At 36.8% G+C, this 20,781-nt stretch overlaps 1 protein-coding gene across 1 annotated transcript in view; it reads left to right on the top strand.

Moving 5' to 3' along the window:
• LOC125677994 (uncharacterized) overlaps positions 1–17,065 on the top strand; it is a 27,334-nt gene extending 10,269 nt beyond the window's left edge. Inside the window, exons 2-3 of the mRNA XM_056150752.1 lie at positions 14,519–14,681; positions 16,196–17,065. Coding sequence (XP_056006727.1) covers positions 14,519–14,681; positions 16,196–17,065 — 1,033 coding nt within the window. The remainder of the gene's footprint in view (positions 1–14,518; positions 14,682–16,195) is intronic.
• The last annotated feature ends 3,716 nt before the right edge of the window (positions 17,066–20,781 follow it).

The following is a 20,781-nucleotide window of genomic DNA, read 5'->3' as shown; positions in this document are numbered from 1 at the left end:
TTTGTATTGCTTGTAGGAGTTATGAGATTGATCACTGTTCGTTATCTTCACCTTGCATATTCTAGATGGAGGTCTGGCAGTTTGATATGAACATCCTTTGTTTGATTATTTGCAGTGCCCTCTTTTGAATTTATTGTGCTAAATGTACACTCAGATCAGTTCTTTTTCACTTAAACCTGCATAGTTTGAATGGCGCTGATAAAAAGACGTTTGGAGGCTTTGTCCACAATATGTTGTACATGACCATTCCATTTTATGTTGCCGCTAATGATAACACCGTGTAATTTGGTTTACTCGTTCAATTTCTTCACCCTCCATGATCAGATGAGGAATATTCTGCTTCTTACCAATACAAATGAGATCATACGTTCTATGGTTTTGGATGTATTAATGTAGAGATGATTTCTCTTGGACCACTATATGATCTTGTCAGCTGTTTGTTATTACTCTGGTGGTTCTTCTTTTACACATATTTCGGATAAGGTGGTGTCATCAACATACTTCACATTTGGAACGCTTGTTTGAAGGTCGGCCACCATAATTCTGTGCCGCTCAATGTTGCTTGAGGTACATCTCCATGGATTTCTTTAAAAGTGTAAGATTATCGTTTTGTATAAAGCTATGCATCCAGAGTATTGTTACTATTTTTTGCTGTCTGTCCTCCTTTCCTCTTCGTTTGTGAGTTCTTGCTGTTTGGATAATTTCAGATTTACATACTTATTAACGAGTGTGTAGGAGTTTGTAAAATATAACCTGATAAATACCAATGAACAACATTTACTAATGCACAAAGATTTGTATGCGAACTGTTTACAACTACTGTACATCGTATCCATAAGGAAATGGCTCACTATCATTACAACTGGTAAAGAACGGAAGGCAAAACCATTATATTGACACCATATCGACTTCACATCTTCGAACTGGTTACCTTCAGGACCATCTATATACTATAGATATACCTTTTAAACACAGATATATCATATCTCATAAAAGTTTACATATTGAGTTTATCTTGATATATTCAGCTCGGGGTATGTGCCATTTTGCCCCAGGAACATGGCTGTGTGTATATATAACCCTGGTAGTATTAATCGAGGCTCAGTTATGCAGCATCCAAGACTGGTGTACACTTATAATACCAGCACTTCACCTCTTCTATAAATATAATGATAATAGTAATAATACAATTTATATAGCGCCTCATATAAAATAAATCACTTTAATGCGCTTTACAAGGGTAAGAAGAGGAATAAAACACAATTAAATGAAATTCAAGGACAGTATGGCATTATCGTTAAAATCACCCAAATAAAAGACTATAATTAAGATCAATAGCTAATTTAAAAAAAAAAATTCTACAAATATCACTGTATAAAACACAACAGTCATACAAAGCTATACATTTCATATGTCCCTTACAATTATAAAGCATGGGTCGGAGAGTCAATGTCTCCATATGAATGAAAAATTCTCGAGAGGGACATTAAACAATATATAATCAATCGGAGAGTCATCCCACGTCCACTTTACAATGACATACATCCTATTATGTAATGTACAAGAAAACAATAATCTTACTATCTTAGAGTAATCTGCCATCCACCATACCGTACTCAAACGATACATGTATGTGTATGCTCTTTTCGATGGTATAAAACCTAAAGATTAATCTTTCCTGGGTAGTAAACAAATCCGATGTAACGCAGTCATGTAAATCAGTCGTGGACATCGTTCATACATTGTATAAAAGACCAAGTATACACGATACCACACTTGATTCACTTACCTTACGCCAACAGATAATTAGGTCCACATAATATTCGCTTAAAACTACTCTGTTCCATTGAGAGTTTTGAATACATTAAAAGAAACCATAAGTAGTCCACACTTGGATTTTTCAACACCAGAATATAGACTGAATTCTACGATTATGGATGTTGCCCATCACAGCCTGTGACTAAATTTCAGGGCAATATCTGTATACATCTATAATACAAATGAGCCTGGAAAAGTGTTTGACCTATTTTTAGTCCTAAAGTAGGTCAAGAACGGACCAATCCAGCTGAAATGCAATCTGAACTTCTAATCCTCCAAGAGGAAGCCTGTAACTATATTTCAGGACAATTTGTATCCATAATGAAAAAGCCCGGAAAAGTGTTTGATCAAAAGTATATCAAGGATGGGACAATCCAGCTGACATGCGCAGACTGAACTTGTATTCCTCCAAGAGAAAGCCTGTGACTAAATTTTAGGGCAATATCTCTATCCATTTGAAGTAAGCCCAAAAACTTTTTTACCTACTTTTAACCCAAAAGTAGGTCATAGTCCACCAATCCAGCTGAAATGCAAAGTGAACATGTGCTCCTCCAAGAGGAAGCCTGTGACTAAATTTCAGGGCAATGTTTGTATCTATAACAAACAAAAGTCCGGAAAACTGTTTGAAATATTTATACCCCTAAAGTAGGTCAAAGATGGACCAATCCATCTGAAATGCAAACTCACTTTTACAATTCGTGAGGGGAAAATTGTGACCAAATTTCAAAGTCGTACATGTACATGCATCTGTTACGGAAAAAGATTAGGAAAACATCTCGGACGGACGGACGGACAGCGCCATTACATACATATAATACGTCCCGTCTAATGACGGGCGTATAAAAGAAATATAATCATATCTCGTGATTAGTCATTTAAGAAATTGCTTTGTTAACGTATTTATACTCTCCTGCGACGTCATAAGATTTCGCAAGTCAATGATTTGATAAGATTTATGCATGACAGGAACATAAATATTGTTGGAGTATTTTTCAATAGTTGTTGTAAAAATTCTTGTTAACCATAAACTATTTCTGTAATCTAACTTGTATATAAGTTTCAAATTATTGAATCCAAGGGCAACAACTCTGTCACATTTTTTAAAGAAACAGTTTCATGAAATTGTTGTGAACGCACTATTATATCGCTTTAACTAGTTTTTGTGAAATTTTGATAATGCTGTTTAAGGAAAATTGCAATTTTCTGACGTTGTTAACAGGTGTATATGTGTGCTAATTGATAAAAAAAAAATATTAATACCGCAACATACTTATTTTATCATTTTTATAAGTCACTAAGATACATGTATATTATTTGAAAAATCAAGAATCAAATATAAGATTGAACTTATAATTCTAGAGGGGTGGAATTACCTTAAACACCACTCTGTTTCTACGCTTACGTACTCTGAACTTGATATCAAAAACATGCGGGAATGCTGGAGTTCCACAGAGATAATACCTTTGTAGACTTTGGTGATCACCAATCCCCCCTTCCACTCATTAATGTAAATACCATGAGCACACAATGTTCTCATTAATTAGCTAACCTATTTTTATATTCTTAGGAGGCAAAATTTATTCAAAAGCTCCTATGAAAGGTAAGATAACGAACTCCTTTAAGGAATACACAATAATCATTTTCATTTATATATCGATTTGCTATGTCCCAGTGAACTCGAAATAAAACACCACAGAGTCCCTTCACCTCTGCTTCATACTTAGATATTTTATTGAAAATTGATATTAACGACAAAGTAACAACCCAACTTTATGCCAAAGTGATGACTTCAGCTTCTCCATCGTCAACTTTCCGTTTTAATGTAGCAATATTCCATTTATCTTCTGCATATCGTGTTTATGACTCTCAACCGATTCGATATGCAAGAGCTTGTTCTCCCGTTGCGCAATAGGTAGCGTGGAAATGTAGGACCTTTTTGCGCGAGTTCGAGCCCCATCTACGGTGATGGTTTATTTATTTATTTGTTAGTATTCGTTCAAGAATTATTATACTTAACGACAGGGGTTTTTTTTTTTCATTATCAAATGAAATGAGAAATCGGGTTTCTATTCAATGTATAGAACGAACACAGGTATCATTTTAACTGACGATACCATACAAGATTTGTTGTGGTTGTTGTCAAAAAACTCCACCAACAAAAGGTTCGTTTGTTGGTGGGGTTCTTCAAAAAAAAAAGGATAAATTGTTTCACAGGGTAAAGGTGTGGGGTAGGTGATTTTATCTGCGATAAATGCAGGAGAAAACTGTTCCGAGACAAAGGGGGCAATGAATCAATAGATGGTTCTCAAATAGGAGAAATGGGAATATCTTCTGATATTACACAGAGGGGACCGGTTTATACGTATGTACATAAATGTAGGTACGTCTACGGCCGACTGTACCTCAAACGTACTTGTAGATGAGATAAAGTGGACGCGGGTCAGTATTTTTGAAAAGGGAACCAATAACGTTCAAATGAAGGGAAGGTGGTGGGGTATCCGGGTGTCAGTAGGTCAAGATATGGAGATATAACTAGCAGGGCAGAACACGTAGAACATGGAATTCTTGTATCAAATAACAGTATTGAACTTCTAATTATTTCCATTGGCTCTTTGTTATCTGTAGAAAATCCTCTAAATTCCAATGAATTATTCCAAATGAGGCAAGGTTAGACATTTTTACATCGCAAGGAGTTCTAGTTCCTTATGGTGTAAAATGTTGCATTATACATCTACAAAATAATCACTTGCGAAAGTGGAGTCATATTGATTTGACAAAATTAAGGAAAACGTCAACGGAATTAAATCCAACTGAAATAACTAGCATTATGAACGATGTTTGAAACAGAATGTTAATTTCTTCTACAAAAAAACTGGAATTTGAAAACCCCTCAAGTTTATCCGATGATGCCTACCTGAGCTCAACCAGATTGACGTATTCACAAATTTGAAGATCTTGTTACCCGCTTACAATCTTTCAGTCCCACACCAATGCGTTCTACTCGCGATGCCGCAGCTCTCTTGTTGACTAAGCTCCGTATAGGCATGTAACATTCTATTCTTGCTTCACTATTTGCTTATAACGAGAACCAAGTCACACATATCATTGCATTAGCCAGAAAAGCATTTTTAGCAGATTTTGTGCACCTACACCTCGGATTCTCCCATATATCGCGTGAAGATACCAATGAAAACACACAGTTATATTTGCTAAGGAACTATTTTTTGACTGGGTAGACAACACCGCCATTCTGATCATAGATAGACCTTGTTAAGCCTATGGTGATTACTAGCACCAGTGGGTACATCATCCGTTTTGTATAGTTGCTGACGGGGAAACAATGACGCCAAAATCCTATCTAGTATGCTTAAAAATAATACCAATGGAATTGTTGATTGGTTACATGTTCGAGATTTATTAATTCTTGATCGTGGATTCCGAGATGCTGTTGATGTGATAAACAGTTTCGGATATCAATTGGAAATACCAGCTTTCTTAAACAAGTCACAAAAACAACATAGTACAGATGAGGTTAACAGCTCTAGATTGGTTACAAAGTGACGTTGGGTGATTGAGTCTGCCAATGGCAGGCTGTTTAGCAAACGTAGTGACAAAACTCAAGTTACCATTTATAGGACACTATGTAAACATAAGTGCTGCTCTCATCAATACATAGACCCCGTCTTGCAACCGATACACCAACAGATGAAAATTTTGCAAGACAAATGTTAAACATGAAGGTAAAGTCAAATATTGTTCAACAACGTGAAACAAACATGCATGTAACAAAAGAGAAATATGGCGAAGTATATTCTGAAAGCTCTGATGCGCCTATTGATTTTCCTACTTTGTCTGAGGAATTTTTAAGAGGGATAACATTTGGTATTTATCAACTGAAACGGGCAATAAACTATGTGAATGAGCACATTAGCCCGAAAGGCACCTATGAAATATTTGTAAATGAAAATAAAAACCTATCCAATCTTATTCATGCTCGATTACAGTCTTGCCATGTCTCCGCTAAAAGATACACCTGCTGGATAGAGAAGGGAGATAACAATAACAATCCAATATCCTGATGGTTGTAAAGTGGGTTCTAGCACTGTCAGTTGCTGTGCTCACATAGCTTCCATGTTATGGTGCTTGCGGTTTGCTCGAAACCAACCACACACAATACGGGGATGTAAAAATCTCAATCTCAAAGATGCTTATCAAGCTGAACAAAAGAACTTTGAGTAAAACTTCAAATTTTGGATGCTTATTTTTAACAAAGCTGTTATTTCCCATTGATATTTAAGACTGTTTATGTTTTTTCATGGTGTTGCGAGAAAATGGGTCTATTTTCTGTGATTATGTGTTCATAACAACTGAGTTCAAAATTGCAACATCTGAACACTCGTATATTTTCCTGCATTTCATATAGAACTTTATCACTATTATCGTAGGTAACACTGATTGAACATACAATTTGTATAGAATTATTCACACATGGTCTGTTTTGTGATGATGAAAAACAATTAAAAGTATAAAACCGATCAAACCGAAGTCATACACATTTAACATACTGCTCTGTAATGATACCGAATTGTCGGTGTGTTTGGTATCGCGATTCAACATGATGAATCCGTAAACTAATTACAAATCACATTTTGGTAAAATTTTATTTCAGTTCATTATCTTTAAAGTTAAAGCGATCTCCGACAAAGCTATTTTACAACGATAAGATATTCACAAATAGATATGCATTTGTTGTTTTGTTTCAATCCTGTATGAACTACATGTATCTATTTGATAAACGCATTTATAAATTTAGATGGTTTTTAATCCGGAACCAGTTTCAACTTTTATTTTATACATCGTGCATAAGATTTAAAACCCCTGTGGGCCTTTCCTTAAAAAAAAACCATTTATATTTATGTTCCTTAGTTAATATGACTTGTCAAGTAGCCTTTGCTTGTTACTTGATAAAGGCAGTGAAAACAGGACAGTGATGTGAATTGAAAAAATGTCATTTATTTTGAAAATGACGAAGTTATATAACAGAATATCTAGTGGGGGTCAGTTAACGTAATTAAACTGAAGGATAGGGGTTCAAATTAGTGCGCCAATCATAATCTGGCACCAAAAGTGGAATGATAATGCATAATTTTAACTACTCTGAAAATTCAAATCATTAAGATCACTATTTAAGAAGGGAAAGGGTGATCACTATTTAATGAAGGTGTCAATCATAATCTTTGATCATGTATTCACAAACTACAAAATTTCAATGATAAAAAAAATAATCTAATTTTCAAAAAAAAATAATTAAAAATCATTAAGATCACCATTTAAATGACGGAAAAGAGGGCAAAGAAAGTGCTGATCATCATCTTTAAGCATGAATTCATAAATGGCACCAATATTCTAATGATATTTCATTAATATTGCAGAGTACTATTATCATCTAATACACTGTATATCTCTTGTATACAAAACTTGTTTAATTTACAAATTGTACCATATTCATCAAGTGAGCGTTCTAGGTCTCTTGGGCTTCTTTTATTTATGTTTAATGTTTAAAAATCGCTATGCGTTTTGCTTTGTTATTATTTCTTTATAACAGTGACATATGAGTCCAATATTTCGTATACTTAATTGCAAATTCAAACTTCCCAGCCCACCGGACCCATGGTATCAAAGGGCATGGTCCACACGATTTGAGCAGAAAAGTTTCAAATTTTATTTTTCCATTTTCAATGTCAAGAATGCTAAACTAAGATATTTCTCATGGTAAGCAAAGATTTTGATATCAGTTGTTGAGGTACATGGGAGATACAGAGCTTACAAGTCTTTGTTATGTGAACATGGCTCCTGCCATGTTTTGTTTACATATGTTAAATATACTAGTAAACGTTTCGTTTAAAGGAGATTTTTTTCAATTTACAAGTTAATTCAGAACATAATTAAATAGTGTCTACTGTTTAGCACATCTCATTTTGCTTTAAACATGCTACATGTATTTCCTATTATGCAATCTACATGTAAACAAAAACATGGCACGAACCTTGTTTACATATTGAAAAATTGTGAGTGCTGTTTCTCGTTTGTTTCCCAACAACTGATATTAATATTTTGGTTGATCATTAGAAATACTTTAGTTATGCATTGTAAACAATAAAAATGGAAAAATAAAACTGATGAAAACTTGTCCATGTCCCTTTCAAACCTGTGTTGGAAGTGGAAGTACATTTTCCAAACATAAGAAATTTGGACTTATTACTGTTGACCTTTACAATGTTTTACAATATTTATGAAACACATCTAATTGATACTGAAGTTCTATTGGTCATTCTGAGAATGATATTGTGTCCTCTGCATACTGTAGAACAAATAATCTCAAATAAACATTTAAGTCATTTTCTAATGCATCACATAATTCAGAAAGCCCTGTAACGTTATTAATAAAAGAATTGGCTTTATGACCATGACCTGACCTAGGGTATGTTAAATTTACCTAGTGAAGCCATTGTGCTAAAATAAACTTAATATACAGCACAACCGGCCGCAAGACATCTGACCCACTGCCCGAATTGAATAGTGACCTTAACCTAATATATCTGAATAGACCAGTAGGTGTGTCGAAGCTTAACTGACTGCCCTGTAATCCCTCATAGTCTGCTTAGCAGCTGCAATAACAAGAGTGATACAAGTTTAATATTTATTAATTGGATCAGAAACAGGATGCAAATTTACATATATGGTGGAAAGGGTCGCATGCAAACTTTTAGTGGGGAACTGGGGAGGCGGCCAGTGTGCCAGTTTGACTACCAAAGTAGGGGCAACACAGGGGGCCCTATGTGGACACAGGTGTCCGAACCTGAACGAGTCCCCACATTCTAAGGGAGGTAGAGATCTCTGCGCATCTCACCGGTCTCCTGCGTGCTACCTGGTTTAATTAGCAAGTGCGGAGCAAGCTTGTAGACCCTCCTACAGTTGTCGCAACATGCACCAGCCTGTAGCATCCCCTCCCTTAGTAGGAGGTGGATGTGGCCCCAGCTATGAACTAGCTGAGAGCCCCACGAATTAAACTTTAGCAACTTATGCAAGAAATTACTAGTATTTTCTATGAATATCCACTGACCCTTGACCTAGTTTAATGGTCGTCTGGAGGGTACACGTGAAGTACCTGCCCCCTGCTTTAGTAGTAGGTGGGAGGAGAGCCGGTTTTGGCGCAGAATTAGTGATCAACTACCCCAACGCACTCCCCAGTCCGCCAAAGACATTGGAACAATGTCCCCCACAAAAATTGATGTTTGTATGTTTTGTTGTTGTTGGTTTTTTGTTTTTTTTTCTTTTTCGTGCATACTTGAAATTGGAGGCACTTAAACAGTGGGGTGGGAGACGTGCACCCTCGTCGTCGCCCAGGGCCCGCAGGCGTGAGGGGAGATCATTTATCTCTACGCTCCCCTCTCCGAACAGGGGCCCCTGTGCACTCTCAAGCAATGGTTACTAAGACCAAGTTATCACCAAATTGACACATTTCGGTAATCGCTCTCAACTTGAAGATTACCTGCATTTCCTGTAATTTTCGTGGGAATATTTAAATCTTTCAGGATTTCCGACCAGTAATTCTGAAGTTGATCATTGCAAAAAGTGTAACCTTGAAGGTAATAAATTAACAACAAGGTCATCTCAATTCTGCGGGGTGGGCGACGTGCACTCTTGTCCGTGACCCAGGCCCCCTGGAGGCACAATGGGAGAGCGTTTATCTCTATGCTACCCCATTCGAACCCCCTTGCGTACTCTCAAGCAATGGTGACTTAACCAAGAGGTCACTGGTATCACCAAATTGACGCATTTTGATAGTGATTATGAAAGTTGTAAATTATTTGAATTTCCTGGATTTTTCAAGGGAATAGCTAAAACTTCAGGATTCCTGACCAAAATTAGACTGAATTCTGAAATGACCATTTCAAAATGTGTAATCTCAAAGGTGACGTAAGATTAACAACAAAGTGGTCGCAGTTCAGGCGGTCTATAAGACTTGTCAGCTCTGATGGAAAGTAAAAATTGGACAAAATTTCCTAACACCAATATAGCAAACCATCTCCCAGTCCTACTGGAGGAAAATTACGCCCCATAACTGAAACTGGTATACCTCTAAAGGATTCCGATTGATTCTGAAGAGTTTCAGCAGAAAATTCTAGAATAATTTTGAAGTCTGAATTCCGTCAAAAAAGATCTAACTACAAGTCCCAAATATTTCCGTAAAAACTAAGGTAATGATAGCAGAATGGCACATTGCTAAAACCACTTTCGACGATTCCTAAGATAAAACAATAAACTGTAATGGATCAAACTTTTTCGACCAGAAATTCCTCATAAATTCGTCAAACTAATCCAAACGTTTCAGAGCCAGTGAGAATTAACCCAAACTCAGCTAAGAATTAAAATTAAGACCGATTACTGGAACCAAAATACGAAATTTACCCAGCCCATTAACACCCCTAAGTCTCTACCCTCAAAGCCACGCCTCCTCGGAAAAAGTTGAATAACAAAACATGACACTTCCTGACGTGGTTTCTCGACTGCTGAAACCATACAAACTCCAATAAATGCCTATTGAATGAATTATGGAAAAAATTCAACGCCGAATACATCCGAGACAAAACCAGTCAATTATTTACATGAAAATGGAATGGAGTGTGACTGACTTAAAGTTAACCAAACAATAACTTTTGGTTAGGCATGACATTGAGAATAAACAACAACGAACCGATCAACAATCTGCAAGTCCGAATTTAAATTGAGATTGTGGACAATTAGGAAACAAAAACTGCAATTAAATGCAACTAATGATATGGAACTAGGGTCTCTGTGCTATGGAAATTGCTAAATATCCAAAGAACGACAAGGTGAGAATATACTGCGACTCGTACGCTGTGATGCTGGTTCTAGCACAAACCTGAAACGTGTGTACGAAATAGCATATGGCGCTCCACGTCACGTACGTTGTCGGAATCATCTGTAAACTACATAAAATAAAAAGAGGCAAATTGCTGAAATAGCAAGAATACCACGTAATTGCATAGGGATGTTAAAATAGATAAGTACTATGAAGTTAATAACTCTGCATAAATTGACCGGTGAGGTCCTTGGTACCTAAAATTGTGATCGTGCGTAGTAAAAACCCTAATCCGAGATTCCTCTGACTCTTAACCCCGCTTTTATTTTGTGACTTCTGCGGGGGAGAGTCAGAGCGGACTCCATATTGAAAAGTGGGAATTCAGCGACACCAGCTGAAGCTGGTGTCGCTGCTTTACCTACCTCTTACAACTTTATTTCGCGGATCTATCTTCCAAGACGTGAGAATTCAGTTATCGGAAGATTATTCTACAAATACATCATGATTAATACGATGCTATCGCCGTTTAAACGATGGAATTTTGTGTTTACATGTGCTGACGTCATGCACAAAGAAATCAAATGGCGAGGCGGCGACCTAATTCAAGTGATGCTCCATTTGTCGGTGTTAGGGCCGTTTAAACGGCGATAGCATCGTATTAATCATTATGTATTTGTAGAATAATCTTCCGATAACTGAATTCTCACGTCTTGGAAGATAGATCCGCGAAATAAAGTTGTAAGAGGTAGGTAAAGCAGCGACACCAGCTGGTGTCGCTGAATTCCCACTTTTCAATATGGAGTCCGCTCTGACTCTCCCCCGCACATGTCAAATATAAAAGCGGGGGTAAGAGTCAGAGGAATCTCGGATTATAAAAACCCGTGAACCCCTGTGGCCGTGAATAGCAATGCCTACCCTGAAACTTGGGCCCAATAATGCCTAGCAAGTAAACCTAGCGAGATAATGTAGTGGTTGGCCACATTGCAAATGAACCTCGTGGTAGGTTGAGGTCCGAGCCCCTGGTCTATGCAATGCCGAGTATTGCCGACATGGCACGATCAGGTATACCTGAACGTTATCCAGGTTCATCAGTGTATGACATGTAAATGAATAAATACAAGTAACGCGACATAATAAACTGATTACAGAATAGGACGAATTAAGAGTAAGCAAGCCTTGGAATTTGTAGCATGATCTGACTATCTGGTGCCCTTTGCTTGACCGACTCGCTAGCCATGCCTATGAAAGGTCATGAAACCTACGTTAACCAAGTACCTTGAATCATGAATGGCATTTTGGCCAAATAGATACAATCAAAATTGTGCCATATGTTTGCCATTGGGATACATAATAATAGAGCACCGGCAATGCTAGGTATATTAAGTGGTGTAGGACATGACCAGGATATGAATTTACATATGGCAGCTGCCAGAAGATACATACAGAAACTAAGTCCGAGTATGGTATCGCCCTATGGGCTATGTTGTGCGAGTGCTTTACGACAGCCGGTAGAATTTGAACTAAGTGAATATTAAGAAATATCAAATAAATGCAGCGACTCACCATGTTGACCTTGAGAAGGGATGGTAGCCTTCATCAGGGATTAGACGACTATCGCCGGCTGAATAGGTACCTCCTGCCTTCAGGGGTTGTCGTGCTTCACTGCCTGGCTGGTATACCGTCCTTGTCTCGAGCTCCAGTCCCGTGGAGATCCCGGTTAGAAAGGTCCGTGTGTGGTGGCACGATAAAAATCGCTCCCCGCAAAGCGGCCGAGCACAGGCCAAAATTTGGAAACCCATCGCCGACAGTGGTGACGATTCTATTCAGGTTGACCTTGAGAAATGCGAGTAGCGTTCCCCCAGGATTAAACCTCCATCACCGGCTGAATGGGCACCTCCTGCATTTGAAAGAAGGGGTGTGTGTGACCATAACGTTGCCGTGCTCCACTGCCTTGCCCTCCTAGTCTCGGACTCAAGTCCCGTGGGGATCCAGGATAGAAAGGTCCACATCACCCATCGCAGTTGTAATAGGCCGTCAAATTAAACCGCGAGTCCGAGTCACAGGTGGCACGATAAAAATCGCTGAGGCTGAGGCTCCCCGCTAAGTGGCCGAGAAAACGCCTAACTCAGGTCAAAGTTTAGCAACCCATCGCCGACAGTGGTGACGATTCCATTAATGGAAGAGATGTTTTATTGTATTGCTTATAGGAATTAGATAGGTCACAGTTCGTTATCTTACCATGGACAAAACAAATTTAAAACCAATCGATCGGTATTGCTTCTATCTGTCCCTTTTTTTTTCTTTTTTTTGGCTTTATCCTGTTGCTGCACTGGTAAAAGATTGTTTGGCTGCGTATACGATTGCACGATGTTAATAAATTAGCTCGATGGCAATGGATTGTCATTAATCATTTTTCATGTGTTGAATCTAAGGTTTGAGCACAATGAAAAGTTAACTCGTTCCCCGTTAGGCGGAATTGTAAGAGGCAAGATAGTTCGAACCAGGTTTATTTCGTAAACGGTACGAACTATATTAGCCATTCTTAATTAATTGTGGACTATTTGATATGTATCAAATAATCTTGATTAATGTACATAAATGTTTCTTCATCATACCAATGTAATTAATAATTCCTCATCATTTGATAATCAAATGAGTTAAAATCGCTTTAAAATTTGAAATCTGAAATTTTATGATTTTTTTTCATTCTTTATTAATTCTTCATTATACTGTACAGTAAAATACAGTTAAAAATACTACCTGTATTCCCCTTAGATGCCCCTTATACATGTATAATTAGATGTTTTGGCGAGTACACGTTCGGGGAACGCACCGAAATGCCGTACGTACATGTATGATTATACGTTAGGAAAAAATAAACTATTTACTTGATATTTATAACTTTAAAAAACACTTAAGTGTATGTAATTGAGCTTACTTATATCAATGAGAGACGAGGGCAGATTTCCGGCTGACTACTGGATAACTCCGCACTTCCCATTTATACTCCCGGACACCGCGCATCCATATCCTGGCCTTATTAGGCAATGTGCTACCAATTGATAATCACTTGACTTCCAGTTCATTTCAAGAATTTACTTATTTTTATCTCCTACGCCAAAGATCTCATAAACATGATTGTCTCCAAAACCTTGTGGAACACACGTTTTCTTAATTCACATATATTTTCTCAATTTTACATACAGGTGCAATTTCTGTTACGATATTACACTATATCATGAGTCATTTCACAATATATATGACTAATGCAATCATTGACTATGATGTAAATGCAAATATTTCTTTGTATAGATTTCATCATTACATGTATTTATATCGTGTACCTTAAGGAGATGTTTCATATAGAGATGTCTTCTGCCTACTATCATTGATTATTCTATACTTGTAACATTAATTATGCTCGAATACGTTCTACATATAGTTGTTTTGGATACTTGCTCTTTATATAATGTAGAGAAAAAAAAACCCGAAACAGTTCAATTAATCACCATTAGAAAACATTATCATTCGTCTTCAAATTTTAACTTCTAGGGATTCGCTTTCTTCCGAAACAGGATTGAAACTTTAAAAACAATTCCGCGCTTTTTAACGATAATGACTAATATGTTCAAAATTAATTCATGTGAAGATCAAAATTACTCGGGAATTCCTGAGAGAGAGAGGGGGGGGGGAGCGCTTCGCAGTCAGAACGGAGGGAATTTTTTATGTTTAAAAAATCACCATGTTTATACATGTACCTTGTTGTGGACTTTTACGACATTGGTAAGAACTACAATAACATGTTTATTGAAGGTACCCTTCACTGCATGCAATGAGGAAAGTCTTGGTTATAGTTGCGGTGTGTTGCCTTATGAACATCATTGCAGTGTGGAACATCGATCAGTATAAGGAGATTAAGGATATGATATTTCGGTCTATACCATTCAACGCCCTAAGGTATCACTTGACACTTCAGGTAGGTTCAACTCTGGTTGAGGATGAAATTACTTTTTTATCTGTTGGTTGGGTGGTTGGTCGTATAATGTAAAACGTCCCGCTCGAGAATCTTTCACTCATTGCCGGTAAAGGGCTGTAAAATTTGCACCTATACTCTACGCCTAGATGACCTTTAAGCAGGGAGGGATCTTTATTGTGCCATACCTGCTGTGACATGGGGCCTCGGTTTTTGCGGTCTCATCCGAAGGACCGCCCTTATAATCCCCTCTTACGACAAACAAATGGTAATGGAAACATATTCTAACCCAGATTCCAACGGGACTATCTGTTAAAGAAGAGTACAAGAACGTGAGCTTATCAAAATACACCTGTATAATTAGTATCCATAGTTTGCTGGCAATCAGACATAGGGTTAATTCCAAACAATAAATTCATACCACTATAATATTACTTTGCTTTTCCTCTTCAATTGAATAAATACATTACTGCAGTAATCAAATTGAATGTGTTTTCCTGCAATTTCAATAGAATTATAATTTCTATTTTAAAAGAGGAAGTATTTGTTAATCTTTTTTTTTTTTATCAAATAAGCACAAGGTCTCGTCACGAATTGACCTTCTCTATTCTATATTTACACAAGGGAGCAATCCGGAATCCCCAAAATCGCTAACTCAAATTTTCATTCGTCTTCTTTTTATATTTCAAGGACGTTAAATCCGGTCTCGATCGATCGAGGAAAGATCGTAGTTTGTAAAAATACCTAATATCTGTTTGCACTGGCAATAAATATGAAGAACCAATGCATTTTCTGTCGTTTTTTAACCATAGGAACTTTTTCTCAATCACCCAAAATAGAAGACGCGTTCTTTACCAAAAAGCTTACATTTCATGATCTCAGGGATAAATAAAGGTTTTAGTTCCAGGATGGGGCCAAATGTATAATGGTAATTATTGTCTTCATCATTTGAAAGACTTCTCTAAGTTTGCTGATACGTTAGCAAAACTAAATTCATATTTAGGAAAAAGCGGGAAAGGACGTATCAGAATTTTGAAACTCGTCATCCCAGGGTTTTTACTTTTGGACGAGTTAAAGTTAGTCATACCGTGTTATTGTAACATATTATGTAAAGACTTTCATCAGAATATAATCACTTTCGGGGACATGTTTCTATTAAAAACACATCTTGTTTTATACCGCTGTTGAATATTAGAATTAAGCTTAGGATATGCAGAACAGGATTTTTTCTAGATTACATACATGTAGCCCTTGGGGCTAGTAATACTTTTAAGTACTCAGGTGACCGATAATGCTTGTGAGCCTCTTGTTATAACTATACCACAGTAATTTCTATATTTACATCTGGAATAGTATATGAAACATTTTACTGAAATGCATGACATATGTTTATCCCTGTCCTACATGTAACTTTATTTCAATGATATCAGGAACATATGTATATTTCCTGATGATCATCTCGTCTGTATAATTAAATTTTGGTGGTAATTTAACATTTCGATTTTTTTTATTTTCAGAGTAAAACAGAAGAATTTCTGTACTTGATGAAGGGTACCAATAGAAGTCTTACAGTTGTTACAGCATTGTTTAACATAGGAAGTTTTGCTAAAGGAACTGTAGATCAAATAAGGACACCTGGCGACTATAGATTTTGGTTGAAGACGTTTCAGTATCTGAACAATCCCGTAGTGTTCTTTACAGATAATATGACCTATGTAGATTCATTTGTAGCACTAAGAAAAAACGTCTCTCATCTTACAGAAGTGGTATATATTAATAGATCAGTCTTATGGGCTTTTAACATAATTCCTGAAATCAAGAAAATATATTCTACTCCTGGATACCCACGCCATTACCCGAACACGTTTATCCCGGAATATACAAGTTTGACCCATAGTAAGCAGCAGGTTCTCGCCAATGCTGTGAATGAATATCCGTTTGATACAGATTTCTACTGCTGGCTGGATGTAGGATATTTCAGGGATACTGTTTACAGTGAGAGGAAATTTTGGATGGAGGTTCCTGACGACTTTAATAAATCTAGCATTGGCGTGACTCAAGTTTACCAATCTGATTTGGAAAGAACTAATGCTAGTACTATTATTTTAGGAAATTTGAATTGGATTGGCGGTGGACTCTTCCTGGGTAAACCAGAAGTAATTCTAAAGTTTCATGATCAATATAAAAAGGCTGTGATGCGATATTTAAGTCAAGGACTCATGAATGTAGAGCAGCATATTATATACGCCATGTACACGAAATCAGAGAGGGAAAAGTATCCGATAGACGTGGAAGTACAGTTATATATACCTGGACAGAAGCGAGTCAGGAACGGTAACCCGTGGTTTTATCTGGGTTATTTGATGTATAAAGAGGAACCAAATTAACTACTGGTATATATATATATATATATATATATATATATTATATATATATATATATATACAGTTATACATGTTACACATTGCATTCGAAATATTTTATATATAGCACGGAAATAGCAATGAACTCTTAAATGAGCATAACTGCCCCAAGTGAAGAACTATTTAATATAAAGCACAGAAAATTTCACTTTATTTGGATACCCACTTCCGCCCCTATCCGGGGTTGAACTCACGACCTGCGGAACCAAATCTCCTAGCAGCATGTAACCAGCGCACTAGACCGCTCGACCATCTAGGCAAGTCTATAAAACTTGCTTTCGAGGGATTCTCGCCACACTGTCACACGCTACACGGTCGTTGAGAATGGAAATGGGATACAGTTATTTAACGTACTATATATATATACACACACACACACACATATATATATATATATATATATATAAACAAATTTTGTCAATGAACCCGAAACAACCCTTGTTCCAGAATTACTGCTTGCACCTTTAATATTGTTTCATATGTGAGGTGAAGTCCGTAATCTATAATAGAATCTTACTTGATTAGTAAATCTCGTCAAATTAATTAAAAACCTACTTTCGTTTTCGTTAAACTACCCTGAAATAGAATAAAAATGGTCAGTTTCTCGTTTTTTAATGACATAAGATAATGCGATATGAAGTATATCCGTTGTTTGTCGATACTTGAAAATTTTATTTTACAGAGGAAAAGATAAATAAAATATGCCTGTTCGTTTCTTCAATCCGTGATATTAGTGATAGTAAACAACGTTCCTTACTCTGTCCGTTTTCAGCAGCCTTCTCTTCCACCCACCTTCTTTAATCTTTTAGAGCGCTCATCATCACTTCTTTGTCTTTCTCTGTATATTCTTTTCTTAACCTTTCTTTCAGTTAGTATGATGTCGCACTCTTTGGTTTTTCCTTTATGTTTTCCCCTTCCGTCCACTTTTGGCAATGTTTCACCTCTGATCATGGTTTACTATGCTTCTTCGTCTGTCCTACGATGTCCTATGCAGCTTCCCTACACACATTTAAGAGCATGGCACATCCTACTATATATCACCTGAACACTCAAAAAAAAAACCCGAAAAGGTCTTGTACTGTAGATGTAAACGAAAATGTATCAAATCTAATTTGTACAATCAAAGTAAAAGTACTAGTATATGGTAAGTCTGTAAAGACGGCATTAGGATTTCCCTCATATAAACACGTTTTCTTAATTCTGTTTGCAGCCACTACATAGTCATGTCTTAGTAATGGAGGATCTTTCTTACTGTTACCAGATTGGCAGAAAGACAGTATAAATATTCCAGACAGAACTGGCAAACACACACAATACTCTCCCCCTTTGTTCCCGCTCAGACTCTCAAAAGCTTGCAGTTCTTATCTCTTGAATCCTTTTACAATTTTTTCACTGTGGATTGTCACCGCCATGCTGCTCACGTCACCGTGTATGAAACAAAACAGCTGGAAAAGCTTATCAATCTAGTTTAAATCTCATTAACCATAAAACTGAATTACGTGTATATGCACTAATGTAGAACATTCTGCTTCATACTTAGATATTTTATTGGAAATAGATATTAATGGCAAACTAACAACTCAATTTTATGATAAATAGGATGTTTCAGCTTCTCCATCGTCAACTTTACATATTCATGTAGCAATATTCCATTATCACCTGCATATGGTGTTTATATTTCTCAACTGATTCAATTCGCAAGAGCTTGTTCTGCGTATGATCAGTTTTTAAATAGAGGCAGGCTACTGACAAACAAGTTGATGGAGCAGGGATTTCAAGAGTCTCGTTAAAGTCAGTATTTCGCAAATTATATGGTCGCTATAACAATCTAGTTTGCCAATACAACCTATCATTGAGTCAAATGCTGTTTGACGTGTTAAGCCGTCATTGGCACACTGATTTTGACTACGGATAACTCTGTTTACGTGATCAAGATATAGGGCTGACGGCGGGTGTAACCGGTCGACAGGGGATGTTTACTCCTCCTATGCACCTGATCCCACCTCTGGTATATCCAGGGGTTCGTGTTTGCCCAACTGTCTATTTTTTATTACTTATAGGATTGATAACTGTTCGTTATCTTCAACTTTCATACATATTTGTACAACTCTATCTAAGAAATTACCGGCGTTGTTACATTTAGTACACTGTACATTCAATGCATAATCAACTTTCTTAAAGTTGATGTTCAAAAACCATTGTAATCAACTTTGCTTAAACGTTTTTATATTTAAAAAATTAGTCAGGTTTTTGCCATTTTGGAGTGTTCAAACACCACCCTTCCCCAGGTTTTCAATGGCAAAAATATTACCGCACTCCTGATTCTGATTCAGCATTTATAGAAAAACTAAAAATATATAGTTCTTGATCTACATACCCTGAAGCCTACTAATACACCAGTGGAACGATGAACGGTTTGGAAACGAACGGTTTTGCTTGGGGAACGAACGCTGAACTGTTTAAATGGAACGATTCTCGGAGATAACTGATCGGTTCTTATAAAGAACGGAACACTTTAAGATGGAGAACGAACGGTTTGTGTCGAGAACAGAACACTTTGGTCAAGGATGGGAACGGACGCTTTGGCCTCGATTTCAAATTCTGCATATGTTGGACTGAAGATTTGAGCATTTTTTCAGCATATAGAGACATTGTGATAAAGAGATAATGTATCAAAGTTTTACCAAATGAATGATGAATTAAAAAGATATTTTCTTGGAAAGATTTTAAATTAGTTGGATAAGATTTAAATGTTTCAGTTATTTTATCTTTGATTGCTGGGAATGCTTACTCATTTGGGATTCCATTCACTGTATCTTTAAGTCCAAATACAGGTCCACAATGGAAACTAGCTGCATGATAATTTGTGTCATCCGGGATAAATAAATGCTATTCACAAAATTTTGAAATCCATGGCCTCCCTGGGTCAGAGGATCAGATGTTAGGGTGGGGATCAAAATCTTTTTTTTTTTAAATGATGCGATATCTAAATATCTTCTTTACTTAAGGGCATCTAGCAGATAAACTGTGTGTATAATTATGAATAAGAAAGAATGTTTTTACAGAGAACCAAAATAAGACATCCATGGCCCCTGGGTCAGGAGTTTGGTTACTAGGGTGCGCTTTCTGGTTTATATGGTGAAAATGTACTACGTGTATTCTGTTAAGGACGAATGTTGCACCTGAGAAATTTGATATGGATGAAAAGTAGAGGATATGTGCAACAATATTTTGTAATTGAAAACTTTCAAATTTACTTTATGAAGTCAACAAGAGGTCCAGGGGCCTAATAGGTCACCTGAGTATGATGTAACAACCTTCCAATGTTTGAATTAGGTTTGTGTTTAAATATAAGAATTTTACTTTTGGATGGAAGAAACATTGAATAGCTATGTGGTCAGCCCCGCCTTTGCACCAGAACCCCTGACCCAGGGGCCATAAATTTCAGTTTTGAAAGAACCATCCTTGATCATCATTATCATACTATTAGTTTGTCAACTTAATACCCAGCAGCAGAGGAGAAGATTTTCAAAGAAATAAAATGCATTTTCACTATATGATCAATAGGGCCCCACCCTAATACCAGAACCCCTGACCCAGAGGCCATGAATTTCACAATTTTGAAAGAGGTATCCTTGCTCATCATAACCATGCTATTGGTTTGTCTACTTAATACCCAA

This window comes from Ostrea edulis, chromosome 9 (genome assembly GCF_947568905.1).
Source record: "Ostrea edulis chromosome 9, xbOstEdul1.1, whole genome shotgun sequence".
NCBI classification, from domain to species: domain Eukaryota; kingdom Metazoa; phylum Mollusca; class Bivalvia; order Ostreida; family Ostreidae; genus Ostrea; species Ostrea edulis.
This window is presented reverse-complemented; position numbering and strand designations above follow the sequence as displayed.